The following is a 16931-nucleotide window of genomic DNA, read 5'->3' on the forward strand; positions in this document are numbered from 1 at the left end:
AGTGAAAGCATGAAGACTTGAAGGCATGAAGACTATTGAAGTTAATTCTCTCTTATCTCTTGACTTTCTGTTTTACTGGCCACTTCCCCATTGCAACGAGGGAAGAGGAATGACTCTTTAATAGCCGATTAACAAGTTGGTGGTTTTAACCTGCAGCAGGGCAGACTCCTCTCGAGCAAAAGATGCGGTTTATCAGCAGTATCACCCTACCCATCCCCTGAGGTTTGACATCAATGAATGGCAAATGCAGACATTTTATTACAATCTAGACTCCAGATCTAATAGAAGCAACAAGCATAAATTGAACACCAAATCAAACAGCCCTCAAACTAAGTGCACACAATGACATGCCGTTGGAGTGGTAATCACACTCAGTCTACACAAAAAATAGATAACAATACTTAAGATAACCCAGTTTACAGCGCTTGGTCCCTGTGGATCGAGTCTAGGTAAGCGTGTAAGGAAAAACACAATCATTGTACATTCACTCGAGCATGAAAGTGTTGCGTTATTGGAGGAAAACTTCACTTCCCCCAGCAGTATACAGACAGTTTTAATAAATGTACACTCACAGTATTGAACGGTTCAATACAGCACTTTATGTGAGATTTGTTGTTTTTTTTTTAGCGTAAAGCTTTGCACTTCCAAAAATTACACAATTTCCACATCCATTTAATAGCAAACCAAATGTACCAACTTCAAATTAATACTAAAATGCCTCTGCTTTGCTTGTTTGTCTTGTCACAGTGAAAGTCATTCTATACCTAAAGAGAAACCCAGAGAGAGTCAGATTACCGTCTCATTAACGGAGATTACGGCGAGTGAAAAATTACATCGTATAACGGAGCCGTGTGGTTAAAAACCAACAAGGGAGCATCTCTGCGGAGGTCTCCGCCTGTACCGAGGTCCACATGCGTCTGCGAGACCACAGCTGCCACCTCACAATGAACAGACAGTTCAAGTCTCCTGCCAACAAAAATAACCAGCACCCTACCCCACCTGTGGCAATTACTCACATGCAAACCAACAGCGAACAGACTGCAGGGAACATGCAGCCACAATGACGTGGCTGGGGAAGGGAATTTCATTTCATTTGTCACTTATTCAAGCAGTTACTTTTTTCCCCCACAAGTCCTTGATGCAACCTTGAGAGGATATCTCTTGACATCTTTTAAAGTCACTGTATTTCTTATGTACACCTTTAGATCAATCTCTTTGGAGACTGTGTGAGCTCATTCATAAAGACGTCTACTGCTGAGACTGGGTCAAGGCTGAGAATACAAACATGGCATAGAATGATGAATGTGGGAATCCATTTTCTCTAAAAATCAGTCATTTTTTAAATTTACATAATGATGTTTTTCTATTTTCTTTACAAAATGATATTTTCTAATAAGCCATCTCTCACATTATAGGGGAGAGTGAGGCAAGATGTGCCAGTCACTCTTTTTATGTGTACCTTATGGATAAGTCAATTTATTTTTTTATTATTTTATTATTTTATTCATCCAGTCCAATTGTTTCCTCCAAACAATGTGCAAATTAAGTATATATCCCATATGTGTGTGTGAACTGTGAAATATCATTAATTTAAAATAATTTAGTAATTTAATATATTTTAAAATGTAGCCTAATTCATTCCTGTGATGGCAGTCCAGTCTTCAGAGTCACATAATGATGATTTGGTGCTTAAGAAACATTTCTTATCATTAGAGACGAACCAATTCCTAATTTCTCTGCTCATACTGATAGCCGATTATTCAGAATGATAAACCGAGAGTTAGATTTTTTTAATCTCTCCAAAATAATGCTGCAAATGAAACAAGGAACCCTCTTATTTTGAACATTACTATAATATATATATTTTTTTATTTTTATTTTTATATTTTATATATTTTTTATATTTTATATATTTTTATATTTTTACAGTTATGGTTCTTAAACAAATCATTGAACGTAAAGAGTTGTGAATGAGTCGCGTGTGAGACCAGTGTCTCTGTCAGCAACGGCTAGTCTTAAAGGGACAGCAGCCAATAAAGCTTTCTGTCAGTAAAGTTAATCAAAGAACAAAGTGAACAGAGAAAATTACTCACTGCACTTGACTAAAGAACTTTTGTATCTTTAATAAGTATTAGGCTATTCTAGATTTAATTTATAATTTATGCAATGCAGACTGTTTGATAACTTTGTTCAATTTCTGTATATGTCCTACATTTTAGACAGTAACGGCACAGACAAAGTCTGCAGTAATGCAAAAACATCGCTATTCAATTATGTGAAAATATTTTATTGCATTTAGTTGTTATTACTAGTTTGAGTTGAGAAATACACATTTCAGCATTATCACTAATCTGTGCGTGCATTTTATTTGAGAACCAAGCAAATTGATGAAACCATTTGTTTATTATATCGCAATCGCAACATTGACTTCAATAATCGCAATATATTTACCCCAACTCATGCAACCCTGATTAACTGTGCTACTTAATTTAAACCTGATTTACAACAAGCAGAAATCTGTGAGGAATATAACGCCCAAAGACAAATGAACTCATAAAAATAAGCTGTTATGTAGGAGCAATAGCCATGTGGGCAGCGCTGTGTCGCGTTCGAGTCTCAGGTAGAGGTTCAGCCTTATTCGTTCATTAATGACATCATCAGCGACGATTAGTCAACGCCGACTTTAATCACATAAATGTTGACTTTAAAAAAGTCGTTCAACCCCAACTTCCTATCTGTTGCATTGTCTGTTTTACGCGCATATGTGCATATTTGCTTTGAAGTACTTAGTTTAACAGCGTCTTGCAAGCTTCTTTACTAAATGCAGCCCCACTTAAAAATAAAATGTGGCACAGTTTACCAACACTCACTCTCTCCTCCATACTTCAAATCACAAGAACAGCAGGCAATCTGTTTCAAGAAAAATGCTCAAACATCCTTGTAAAGTTACAGTTAAACTAGTCAGACAAAAGCGAGAGACATTTTTATCTTTCATTTCCCATCCTACCTTTTTCCATTTTGTGCATGCAGCTGGAGCATCCTGCGTTGTACGAGCAGCCCCTGCTAGCGATGGGTTGCGTGGGTCTGTAGGCATAGCTGTTGAGCCTGCAGGTTTCTCCGTAGCAGGTGCCCACCGAGTTACAGTATGCCGGATGAGGGATCCCTGTGGTATGGGAAACTGAAGAGGGTAGCAATTTTGGTCTCTGGACCCCGCTAGTGCACATCTTCAGCTGGGATACTGACGAGGGCGCGTGGCTTCCTGGATTTGAGCTTACAGGATGCGTCGGAGTCCCGTGATGGGCAATGTGGACATAGTACCCAGGGTAACATGGATAGGAATGGGCACCGATAGGCATCGCTGGATGCGTCAGGGTGTGAGACGGAGGAAGAAATCCCTTCAGAGAATGTTCATCGCTTTCCGGGTAGGTTTTCTGGCCGAGGAACAAGGCTAGTCTATGGCAGTACTCCACTGATCTCTCCTGGGAACAGCAGTAATATGATTTCACATCAGTCTCTGTTTTCTCTTCCTTCACAGGCTTCAGGGGAAAGCCAAGCATGGATCTGCACTGATATCCGGGGCTAATAAAGCCATGGCTTCCTGTGCTCCCGTCCCACAATGCCTCGGAGTGGAGGGCTTGCTTCTCACAGAGGCTGCAGCATTGCTGCGCTACTTTTAACTTGGACTGACAGGCCAAGTTGTGCTGCTGTTTACGCGATTTAGACTGTGGCTGTTTCCCTCGCACCCCTCCACCGCTCGGTTTGCCATCTGTTTTACCTCTGCGCTTCACTCCAGAGGACGTGCTGGTCAGCTTGAGCAGGGCGGCCGCATTTAAACCAGCCAGGCGCTTGGGAGCAGGACTGTTTAGAGTCAGGAGATCGATAGCGTCGGCTTCCGCCTTCGCTTTTTTGGGGTTTCGACATTGTTCGGTCTCTCCGACACACGTGCGTTTTCGGTTATCTTGGGCTTTTCTGGAACAATCATTATCTTTCGTTGTGTCTTTAGAAAGAGAAGGGTCTCCTTTTGTCTGTTGCTGCTTCTTTGAGAGTTTTGATGTCTTTTGGGGGTCCTCTCTGTCCAACAGCAGACTGTTAACGGCCTCTGCATTCAGAGAGGCCAGCCGTCTCTGGCGAGGTTCGGGGATGAATTCTGTGTATAAGGCAGATTTATCTGGTTTCACTTTGCTTTTTGGTTCAGGCGCTGACCGGCAAATCTTACAGGCTTTCTTGCGACACTTGCAGATTTTTGCCTTCCCCTGCATTTCTTTCACCTTGGCCTTCATGTTGCTCCTACACGTTTCGCTCTCGTCCAAGCGCGTCAGTACGACACAGCAGTTAAGCGCGCTCACTTCACCCAATCCATGTCGTCCCCTGAGGGGGTACAGCTTCCGGTCTCTCTTGGTGGTTTTCCCTTTTATTTCCTTACCTTTTCTTCTTTGGGTAGAGCATGTTTTAGCCTTCTTTTCTGGCCAAGTTCTGTCCATAGTTGTCTGACAGCTCACCTGGTCCGCAGATTCACTCTTATATCCACATAAAGAGTTCCTCTGCCGTGCATGGGTCATCACACACTGTCATGAAAAACCTATAAAATTAAATAAAGCATTTTTAATTATTTCGAAGCTGTAACTGCTATGATTAAATATATAATGTGTACATGAACTATTAAGAATTCCATAACCCTTTACTAAATATTATTAATGCAGCTGACTATGTAAACTAAAGCTGAAAAATGTGCCACCGTAATCAGGTTTCTGGTTTGGCAAGAGTTTCAAGAATTTTAATTTGTAAGTGACAAACATGGTGACTAAACTGCGTAGGTGCAATAAACAATTTTTAGCATGTTGTTTTGGCCTTTTGTAAAAAACATTTTTCTACAAGAATTCACACAATGCATAAATAACATTCTTTTTATATTTTATCTTAGCAAGCTAGTAACACTTCTGATATTTTAACTTTGAGATTTTACATCATTCCTTTAGCACATAATGGCGTCATAGGCTCACGAACTGTATATTCGACTCTAATAGACCTGAATCACTGCCATGTCCGTTATTTAAATGAATGATGTAGTTGCTAAAACATACAGAGAGACAGCAAAACATAATATTATGAAATTGAGTGTTATGATGATGTATGATGGTGCCATGTCTGAAACTTAGGTCAGCTATGCCTATTTACATCTTGCATCATTTTAAAAGTACATTTATCCCAAAAATTAACATTCTGTCATCATTTATTCACCCTTGTGTTGTTTCAAAATAAGTCATTTGCCTTCTTTCTTCTTGAAATTACAAAAACATGTTTAAGATTACCTTTTCCATGTAAGCTCAATGACTGGACCTTTCAATAGCTTTTAAAACAACATGATGGCTTGTAAATAATGACAGGATGCTCCTTTAAGAGATACAGAAACACCTGATCTGTAAAAATTACATCTTCGAATAGTTTCTTAAGTGCCCATTAAACTGTTGCACTCCAAATAAAAACTATTTAATATGCAATTTACACAAGGTTGAAAACTTGTAACCTCAAATGTCAGATGAGAAATGAATGCAAGACATATTTCTGATGACATTCTGGAGATTTAACATGTCCAACATGTTTCCCCGAGACCTATTGATTAACTGAAAGGCAAGTCAGGGGTCAAACACACACACGCGGAGGAGACATATGACAGTAATTGGGCTCCATGTGAAACTTAACACTAACAGACACAAAACACTAACTGCTTTGACCTATTGACAAGTTCCTCTTTCTTTAAAAGGAACAGAAGTCCTTGAGGCTTTCCAGCTGACTCTGAAGTCAGACCAAGCTATTATTAGTCAAAGACATCTTTTAATGTTTGATGCATCGCTTTAGTTTGAAACATGATTTTGAGTTTTATGTTCTGTATTATTAGTTACATCACAGTGCTCCACCATTAAAGACAGAAGAGCTTTGAAAAAGTATGAATGCTACAGGCTTGCTAAGATTGTGTGAATAGATCCATTTATTCATGTACTCAGTTATTAAGTTTGACAGCTGCTGTATTTGAATCTCCATCTGTCAAATAAAAGAGGTCATCATAACCATCAGTCAACCTCAGACGCACAGTGCTCTCCTTTACAATGCACAGAGCAAGTTCAGCACCCGTGAAATAAACATTTTTGTAAACTGTATTTACATAACTGTAAAATATGGAAGCAAAAAGGCATCTACCATAATTGACAACTGTAGCATTCTCTCATTTCAGCAACAAACCTCTTCACTCCTACTGCTCTACCATTTAAAATCATCCACATTCGCATGCGCCAGATAAAGAGGGGAATCATTCTGTAGTTCCAACTCAAAAAGTGAGGTTATACTAAAAGTAAAATAAACAAACATACACTAAGTACAGTATAATTACTGTTATTAAAATATTCATTAGGTGTAATAAGTTTGTTGTTGTTAACACTGAAGAAAAAAAAAAAAAGAAGAAGCATGCATTCAATTTGAAATATTGGATTTGGTGACCGTGATTCTATTCGTATATTTACATAAAACATACAATCTGAATCAGCTTTAACCCAGAAAAAAAAATCTATAGGTCAAAAGCATATTACTTCTCTTCTCTTGCTTTATAGAGTCATTATAAGATAACCACAATTAAATCCAACAGTGTGCGTTTACAAATGTGAAAAGCTTTAAATACAATATCTAAGTGCCACTAAAAACTAAATCAACAGTCTGTAATTCTGGGAACGTCACAAGTTATTGATCTGCAGGGAAGTGTGGCTCATAAAATAATAGACTAAGTGCTGGTCATGTCCAATTGAGTGACACAACACAAACTCTTTAGTGGAAGGTAGCTGGAGGATGAAATTTTGGCACGATATTGTGGAAAATTAGAGGTAGCCCTTTCTAGTTTCGGGAGGGGTGAAGGGAAATGGACTGCTGCCCACAATTTACCACCTTTCCGGGTGTTTTTCTTTTTTTCTGGATGAGGTATAAGCCCGACTTTCTGGCAAATATCCGGATAGCCATCTGGCGTTTCGGACGTAAAACGTAAACGTTCAATACAAAAATGTATGCGGTCTGCGATTTGATAGGTGTGCGGTTTAACGTGATATCCGACATGTAGAAACGAAAGAAGTTGCTCTTTCCTTCGTGTGATTTAAAATTCACCCCTCACTCTTATTGTACACAAATAGATGTTGTTCTTTCTTCCTCCTTCACTGCAGATACAGAGAAGGGAAAGGTGTGGATTTGGGGGGGAAACTGAAAAAAAGAGGAAACAGAGTGAAATGTACAGCGCGATTAAAGTAATCCGGGATAAAGGCGGCAAGCGCGTGCTGGAGGTGTATGATGATGAGAGGAGCTCGCGCGGCTCATAGGGCGTATCACACTCACACACACACACACTAAAAAAAACAGCGATGTTTCCTTCACATCCTACGGTTTCTGCCACCGCATATCTCCCAACTGCGAAACCGAACCAGCACGTCAACTCAAAACCGAGCAATTAACGTCAGTGCTGAAAATGACACTAAACGGCCAACCGTGAGAATCAAACGCCGAAGCGGGTAACTAGCGCTCGGTCGGTCCCTGCCGAAATTTCCGAGCTTCGCGATGGTATCCAGAGCACGATAAAAGAACAGTTTTCGCAAGTCTAACTAAAAAGCGTCTATCGAACCGAAATTATACAGCAATGATTAGGAATCATGTCATATTTCAAGCTATTTCCCCACTAGAGGAGAGAGCGAGCGCTAGAAAAAAAGCGCATAACCAAGATAAAACAGATTAGTAATCCTTCATTTACCTCGTCATCCACTCACTCCGCTGTATTCCCGATCAAATAATCACATTCCGCGAGCAACGAGGCTCCTGATGTTGGGCTATTACAACAATATCGATGTTCAACAGTGAAATGAAACGAGGGGAGCACACACAGCTGACAAGACACGTTTAATCGGTGACCTACTTCCGAAGTAGCGTGCTGCTCGAGATAATATTCATGCGCTGCATTCGTGAGAGCCGCTGCTGCGCTGGGACGAGGTCTCGTTGGCATCATTCAGGTAGTTGAGTGATGAAAAATGCAAAAATGACAGGCATCGGCTGAGATTTAGACCCCATCATTCCGTAAAACTCACTGTTGGTCAGTGCTTGGTCTCACGCAGTGAGCAAGTCCCTTGGATCAGCAGCTATTACATAATGGACAGCCTTGGACTATCTCATCATCAGCAATAGGCTACTCAGAAACTAGATAACAAAATAATTGCCAAAGGGAAAAAAAAGTTTGCATGAGGTTATCAGAGCTGTCTAGGAACGACTTATAGTTTTAAAAGATTATAGGCTAATTAATCACATGTGGAAATTTAATGCTTTTACTCCCAGGAACAAGCCCTACTTCCATATTCAGATCTAACTGAAACTGGTTGGTTTTTTGACCATTACAAATTGTTTGTCAAGCTTAGGTCCTTGCCTCTTTAATGTGAGATGCATGTGAAAACAAATACTCAGGCTAATAAACAAATTACACTGTAAAAGACAGCCAACAATCACTAATCCTATATTATGTTTAGAACACAATTTCAACTGAATAATGATTTAGGGTCATTCCATGTCAAATCAACCAGAGGTTGAACCATCGAGGGCCTTTAAAACGAAGATATTAAAAGGAAAGTTTGTTAAGAAGCAGAACAGAAGGATCTTGAGATACCCAACTCTTTTTGAGTAACAGACATTCAAACTCGAGGCAAAAAAACTCACGATTGGCATATAACGCAACCAAGATTGCTAAAGTCAACTGATTTTACCAATAGACCTACAAATCTCTATGAAAAAAATAAAATAATAATGCTGCCATCTTTCTATTTGTCATTTTTACCCCCTGTAAGTAAAAAAAGTTGGCTCCAGATTTTGACCCCCCTCAAAACATTGGATTACTCCATAAATGCATCCATGACATTTAATATTTTGGCTTTCATGAGATTTTTTTTTTTTTTTGAGCAAAATAAAAAAAATTTGAGCAGAGAAAGTTTCCAAAATTTGGTTGATTTGACACAGAATAACCTTTTAGTGTCTCCATATACTACAGAGAATGTTCCTTAAACTCTCACACTCACTGATGCTCGTTTGAAGAATGCATGCCTTTCATTTGCACATTTATGGATTTCAGTGTCGCTACGCGCTTAGTTTGTTCAATACTACTACTTCTTCATAATTACTGAGACAAGTTCACAAATAATGTTTTGTTGTTAAACCAAGATATTATTGAATGGTGTGTTAGACATCAATACAAATCTAAATTCAAATCTCCAAAGACTCTAAGAAAAGTCCATGCACAGAACATCCTTGCACTCTAAAAAATGCTGGGTTGTTTAAACCCAATTTTGGGTCAAATATGGACAAACCCAATGTTTGAGTTTGTCCATATTTGACCCAAAATTGGGTTAAAACAAGTCAGCATTTTTTAGAGTGTACTGTTTTTTCACTGGTGTTTTGCCTGTATTTTAAATTACTTTACTAAACTGTTTTATAGTCAAACGATTTTTTCTCATGGTGTACTTTTCCTTACTTGTTCCTGTATAACCCAATTCGCAAACATGTACAATTAAATTGAGTCATGATCTTAATGCTTTAAATGTTTTGAGTATAAATGTCTTGAAACAAGAGTATAATATCAGGATGCAGTAGTTGCAAAATAAATAATAGATTTGGTGAACATTTGCTTTCTTTTGAAAGTAGACAGTATAGCAGACCACACTGTAAATTGATGGGGAAGTATAGCTGAGATTCTTCCTCTGAGGCTGTAATGTCTCAGATAAGATAGGGTATCAAATAGAGATGTTAAATGAACGGACCCTAAAATGTCTGTTTATCCTGTTGATTATGCAGTTTTAATCAGGGAGCCTTTAAAACACACTGCATGTGGCAGGATGGCAAACACAGCCGAAGCTATCACATTAATCTTAGAAATAAAAAGTAGGAGGAAATATTAGACCCTTCTTAGACCAAGCCCATTAGTATATTTAGTGAAACAGTGATTTTCTGCTTTGATAAAAGCAATTGTCGGTGTCATATCAAATTTCCGTCACTCTTTTAAAACAGAAAACTCTAACTAAACACAACTGAACAGAGGTAACAATCAACACTGCATGCAAAGCTCATTTTACACCGACACAAGCTCACAGCATAAACCTCAAAGTAAAGACGTTTCTCTAGCAGATCAGCCTTCAGCTTGGCCTTCTCATGAACGTGATTATCCTACGCTACTTGAAATGCGTTTTCATGTTGGTTTAACGAGAGAGAGGAAAAAAAAAACATTTCAAATAGGCTTTTTAACTCACTTAATTCAGCCGATGCTCACTGCCTTTGATAGATCAGATGATAAAGCATTAAAGCTTGGTCCGTATGTCATTGATGCCAACAGGACGAAATTACTCTTTTGAATTTCCCATGAAGATCAATAAAGTTCTGCATAGAAAGAAACACAAAAAGTAAACTAAAATATTAGTTTGTTTTAGTACCCTTCTATTTGCAGAGGTGTAAAGTTCAATCTATATTTTGGGGTTTTTACTTGAGAACTATTGTACCTTTTGCCCCTGTAAATCCAAATACATTCATTATTAACCCTATTTTTCAAATCGACATGGTAGGAGTTTCACATCAGCTGTTATGAGAAATACAAAAAGGTTCGAAAGAACCCTCGCAAATGAAGCTCATCAGCTCAGGTGGCCATGAGCAAACTGGTACCATGCTTCATTTGCTGGCATTTGAAAAGCAGGCAAGAATTCACTGAAAAGAGGCTGAAAAGGCGTTAATGTTAGCCCACTGCGTCATCACACCAAGAGTGCAGAGGCACAGTCTGATACTGACACTAACACATTGTCCAAGAGTTCACTGTCCACTGAGCAACCTTCTGCCAGTTTAGCCACTCAGAGTTTACTCCATTTCAAAGCACTAAAGTGAAGCTTTCGGGAGAAATTGCTCAGCTGCTCCTCTCCATCAACGTCCCCATTAATGCAAGATTAAGTATACTGGTGGCATTCATTCACAGAAGAAATTGAACTGTCGTGAACTTCCAGATGTATGTAGCAGCGCTCTTTCAGGACAAAAGTGGCAGAAGACATTTATTTGCAAGTTAGTGATTTTAAATAATTATAGGCCTATTTTACTTCAATGACAAAAACCCCAAACCAGTTCTGCTTCTAATTGCAATCATTGTGAAAAAGCCACTTTTAGATTAACTGATAAAAGTAAACGAAATTACCATTATCACACTCAAATGAGAAAAGCTGATGAAGGGTCCTAATAAAAAGATGGCATCTAGCCCTCCAACTACTTCTACTAATGTGAAAAATATGCATGCATTAAAGGGGTGATGAACTGAGAAATCAAATGTTCCTTGAGCTTTTGACATCTAAGAGGTCATCATATAAGAATATCCTGTAAGTTTCAGAACTGAAAACATCCCTGTTAATCCAATAAGAGCTTTTATTGACACCAGGCTCAGCAAACGACTCGTTTTTCAAAGTGAGGAACTATGACGTCAAAGAGGATAAAACACCACCCCCGCAGAAGAAGATCAACGCCTACTTCAACATGGCCGGTTTAGCCCCGCCCACCAATTCGCGCATTACACGCATAGCTAAATAACATAGATTCCTACCTCGTGATGACAAACCGGATCGAGCTACCGAGCAATAAATATTGTGCAGCGCCTGGTTGTGGAGGAAGACAGTCGCTGCATAAGCTTCCTCTGGATTCCAATAGGACTGCATGGTTAAACTATTTTTAATGACGTTCCACTCCAGCTGATGAGGTTAAAACATCGTCAGTCTGTTCGCTTCATTTCACTGAGGATTGCTTTGTAAACAAGACTGGATTTACAGACCGATTAAGAGTAAAGAACGATGCTGTGCCGTCTATATTGGATCCGAGAGGAATGGTGCAACACATCACGGACTCTGGGTCGAATCATTCCAGTTGCCATTTTACAACATTGGTGTTTTCAAAACAATTTCCCCCACGTGCATCGAGGGGTGAGTTGAAACTCATCATGATATGCAAAACTGTTATAGTCTTCAGTGTGAGACACCCATAAAAACCTAGCGTTTTTCAGGTAGGCTCAAAACTTGGGTACAAAATAGCTTATTACTTATTCATTTTAATGTTTTTGAATGCAAAAACCAAGCGAATGTCATAAATTGACCTCAGACAATATAATAAAATTTGACCCCTTTAATATCAGTGCCTCTAATAATTTGACATGTACTGTCACCTGATTTGTTAATATCCAAACCCACTGACTCATGACCCCCCCCCCCCCCAAAAAAAAAAAAAAAAAAACAGTTTGTAATTTTTACCAAAACTGTCAACTGTTAGTTACCTCACAATATATGATGAAAAAAACGTAAATGGGTTAACATTACATTTAATTTTACTGTAAAATACTGTGAAATGCACAGTATTTGCAAACTAAAAACATGGATTGGCATACAAGTAAAAATAGAAGGTAATTCCAAAAGGTCCTTGCGTGACATCAAATATGATTAAAGTTTATATAAAAAATTGAATTCTCATTTTTGTTCTTAGTAGGGGTGTGATGAGATCTCGTGCCATGAGATTAACAGCATGTAATCTGTATGATTAGCATTTATGATAAAATATATCTTGTCAAATGCGTGCTTTGCACCGCCACTCCCTTCTTTACACAGAGTACGTGCAATCGTGAATCCGAAAGTGAAACACAAGCTCCTGCAATACTGGGATATTCCATTTGATTTGTCAATTTTGATTTCATGGTGACTTTTAAGAGAACCCCATTTCCACAACCAAAGTTCATTTGATGTAGGCTAATATTGTTTTCAAGTGTAACATAGTAGTTTTGTTTAGCTATAGACTATTACCATGAAAAGATCGTAAAAGATATTCCAGTAGGCCAACATCTAAAGAAACCATAAAGAGACTCTGGATGTACACAGCATGTTAATTTGTTTGCTTGTGTTAGTTCAGACTCTCAGATGACAGTTTGTTGCCACTGAACTGACAGAACACAGGAAGTCGAACTCTTGTTAGTTGTTAAAAGTGTCTGTCTTCAAAAGCATGAAAGACAGAGGGCAAAGTGCCCAGGAAAGCGCAAGGGATGTTTTTCTTCTTCTTCTCATAATACACTCTTATGACACATCTTGTTAAGATTACAATGAAGAATCAACACCGTTTAATGCTTTCTGAGAAAAAAGAAAAATCAACAATAGTTTGACTGGATTTCCAGCTGTGTAGTAACAACCAGTACAAACAACAGAGGCTCAATCTTGTGTTCTCGCACGCTGGGTGTTGCCATCTGTGATTTTGAAGACCATGTGCTCTACAAGCTTCAGGGGAAGCCTGAGGACTGGCTTGGAAGATTTTAGCATGGCTCATGAACAGGCTTTATCATCCTTTTAACATAAACATTTTAGCAGTGATAATAGACCAGAGCTTCAACCCCTTCACGTCGACCACAGCTGCAAACCCTCAAAAAGCTGAATCTGGTTTCAGTGGCCACTTTTACCCCCAGTTCTCTACTCTAACAGACCAGTAAATTTCACAGCTGTGGCTCTGGCACAGGACCAGGTCGTGTCTGATGGGTTTAAGATTAGCCACATGAAACGACTCTTCCCCGTCAAGCATATGTGAGCTGGAAATCTATGGGACACATGTCCTGAAGGTAATGAAGAACATTCCACAATGTCTTCATTCAAATAGAAATACAGTAATCAAAGTACTTTTGATGCAGTCTAAAGAATGTCTTGCCTTTGGGGATTTAACTCTGGGATGAGAAGAAGGGACATTTGAGCCTTTGTGAGTCTGTAACTGACATAACTCCAATCTCACCCAAAATTATCCAAATAAATACGCTCCGTTTGTTTCATATAGTGTCACTAGTGAGATACTGCGTCTCTATAGGTTTCCATGAACAGCGTTCAGTACATTGCCCTCAAGGGAAAACAACAATTAGTCATCAACGATTAGTCAGCTGACATTTTGTACACATTTTAGTACTGTTCAAAGAACTGTTTGCAAATGAATTCTTAAATTTGCATGAGGAGGAAGATGATTCAAACATTTGAAACAAAGCATGAAGACCTGGTTTATCTGGTCAGATTATACTTGTCCAGTGCAAAATTAAACTTTCCAATCATTTAAACAGGTTTAACAGTTTTTGGAAACATTAGGAAGACTATCAACAAGTCTTGACTCTCATGGTCAAACTATGCAACATTCAAGGTACATTGTAGTGATGCACTGTCTAAATAAAATGTATTTTGTCAAAATAGATTTTTTTTTTAAACTACAAATGAAAAGGTTTTGACATTGATTTTTTTATTATTCTTTTAAATGTTCCTTGAGGTTAATAAAGTTTTTTTGGGCAAAAAAACATGCTGCCCGGACAAAAAATGTCGCTGTTTGGATTTAAAATGACTTTACGATGTCTAGAAATCAATTTCAATAGTAATGTTATATTGGGTTTAATAAGTCTTTTAATGAGATCTACTAATATTGTTAGTGCCGAGAAATTTCATGTGAATAAATCCATAGATCAGCAATTTTGCTTTGTGTAAGTTACCTAGTCTTGTTAGAACTTTAGCCAAGCATGTCAGGTTCTGGGATCTAATCTGCACACGTATAGATTTTTTTTCTCATCAAAACAAAATATGTTCATCAGTGGCTACAGTATATCAGACATTTGTAATACAACTTTAATATAGACGGATGTCCTGTTACTTTATCCACAACAGTAAAAGACCTGGGTGTTATACTAGACCGCAACTTGTCGTTCGAAAATCATATTTCATATGTTACAAGAACAGCCTTTTTCCACCTTAGAAACATTGCTAAGCTACGTAACATGCTATCTATTTCTGATGCAGAAAAATTAGTTCACGCATTCATGACCTCGAGACTAGATTACTGTAATGCTTTATTAGCCGGTTGTCCTGCATCCTCAATAAACAAGCTACAGTTAGTACAAAATGCAGCTGCTAGAGTTCTTACTAGGTCAAGAAAATATGATCATATAACACCGATTTTATCATCTCTACACTGGTTACCTATTAAGTTCCGCATCAACTACAAAATACTACTACTGACCTATAAAGCCCTAAATGGTTACGCACCTATGTACTTAACGGACCTTCTTTCGCCCTACAATCCACCGCGTTCCTTAAGATCACTAAATTCAAGGCTTCTGGTCATTTCTAGGATATCGAAGTCCAGTAAAGGAGGGAGGGCGTTCTCGCATTTAGCTCCAAAACTCTGGAATGGCCTTCCCGATACGGTCCGAGCCTCTGACTCGCTGACACAGTTTAAAACTAGATTAAAGACGCATCTCTTTAGTCAAGCATTCACATAATGCTTACCTTCTAGTCCTCTGTTATGCCATACGGAACCGTTTGCCACTGAAACTGCTTAACGCACCAGTGGGACTCGACAGCCTCTTAAAACAAACGGGTCGGCGCGTATGGTTGGGTTGCGGAGAGTTCGGGTTACGGAGAGTTTGTGAGTTATAACGGAAATTATTATGAACATCAGCTATGCTAATTATTTCCCATCTGCCTTTCTGCTGTTATCTCGGGACGCTTGTCCCGAGAAAAATGGCGTTCGTCAGGTCCAGTTTTGTGTCCAGCCTCTCACGGGGATTTCGGATGCCCCAACGCCTGTGATGAGACGACTCAACGCCTGTGATGAGACGACTCAACGCCTGCGATATGTTATGGCGCCGTTTGATTCATAAACAATATTTATATTTAATATTTATATTTAAACAATATGAATGTAAGCCAGAGGAGAACTGGCCCCCGACTGAGCCTGGGTTCTCCCAAGGTTTTTTCTCCATCCAATCTGATGGAGTTTGGTTCCTTGCCACTGTCGCCTTGCTTTTGGCTTGCTTTGAGCTTGCTCAGTTGGGGTTATTTAGTGTTTAGCAATGTTGTTGATCTGTGTTGTGCTACTTACATGTTATCACTGTGAAGCTGCTTTGATACAATCTGTATTGTGAAAAGCGCTATATAAATAAATGTGACTTGACTTGACTTTTGCGTACATTTTGTTCTGTGATTTCAACGGAACGAATAAAGAGTCTCCACAGCGGCGATAGATTGAAGCAAGCATCCGAGTGAAGACTGTGCGAGGCACAAGAAAACACTTTAATACTAATACTGTGTTTGATCCCCTTTTGCCTTCAGAACTGCCTTAATTCTCTGTGGCATTGATGCAACAAGGTGCTGAAATCGTTCTTTAGAAATGTTGGCCCATATTGATAGGATAGCATCTTGCAGTTGATGGAGATTTGTGGGATGCACATCCAGGGCACCAAGCTACCGTTCCATCACATCCCAAAGATGCTCTATTGGGTTGAGATCGGGTGACTGTGGGGGCCATTTTGGTACAGTGAACTCATTGTCATGTTCAAGAAACCAATTTTGAAGAGATTCGAGCTTTGTGACATGGTGCATAATCCTGCTGGAAGTAGCCATCAGAGGATGGGTACATGGTGGCCATAAAGGGATGGACATGGTCAGAAACAATGCTCAGGTAGGCTGTGGCATTTAAACGATGGCCATTTGGCACTAAGGGGCCTAAAGTGTGCCAAGAAAACATCACCATTACACCATTACACCACCAGCCTGCACAGTGGTAACAAGGCATGCTGGATCCATGTTCTCATTCTATTTACGTCAAATTCTGAAATCGAGACTCATCAGACCAGGCAACATTTTTCCAGTCTTCAACTGCAACTTGCAAATTAAGAGATGAGTGGTACCCGGTGGGGTCTTCTGCTGTTGTAGCCCATCCGCCTCAAGGCTGTGCATGTTGTGGCTTCACAAATGCTTTGCTGCATACCTCGGTTGTAACGAGTGGTTATTTCAGTCAAAGTTGCTCTTCCATTAGCTTGAATCAGTCGGCCCATTCGCCTCTGACCTCTAACA

At 39.1% G+C, this 16931-nt stretch overlaps 1 protein-coding gene across 4 annotated transcripts in view; it reads right to left on the reverse strand.

The window, feature by feature from the left end:
• bahd1 (bromo adjacent homology domain containing 1) overlaps window positions 1–16931 on the reverse strand; it is a 28087-nt gene that overhangs the window by 5839 nt on the left and 5317 nt on the right. Inside the window, exons 2-3 of one of the 4 annotated variants that reach the window (XM_089120429.1) lie at window positions 10308–10434; window positions 3008–4579 (exon numbers count right to left, since the gene is read on the reverse strand). In XM_089120429.1, coding sequence (XP_088976555.1) covers window positions 3008–4559 — 1552 coding nt within the window. In that variant the 5' untranslated portion in view covers window positions 4560–4579; window positions 10308–10434. The other 3 variants (XM_039668625.2, XM_039668615.2, XM_039668607.2) reach the window with 3 other exon arrangements.

Source organism: Pimephales promelas, chromosome 15 (genome assembly GCF_988280905.1).
Source record: "Pimephales promelas chromosome 15, fPimPro1.hap1.1, whole genome shotgun sequence".
Lineage (NCBI taxonomy): Eukaryota > Metazoa > Chordata > Actinopteri > Cypriniformes > Leuciscidae > Pimephales > Pimephales promelas.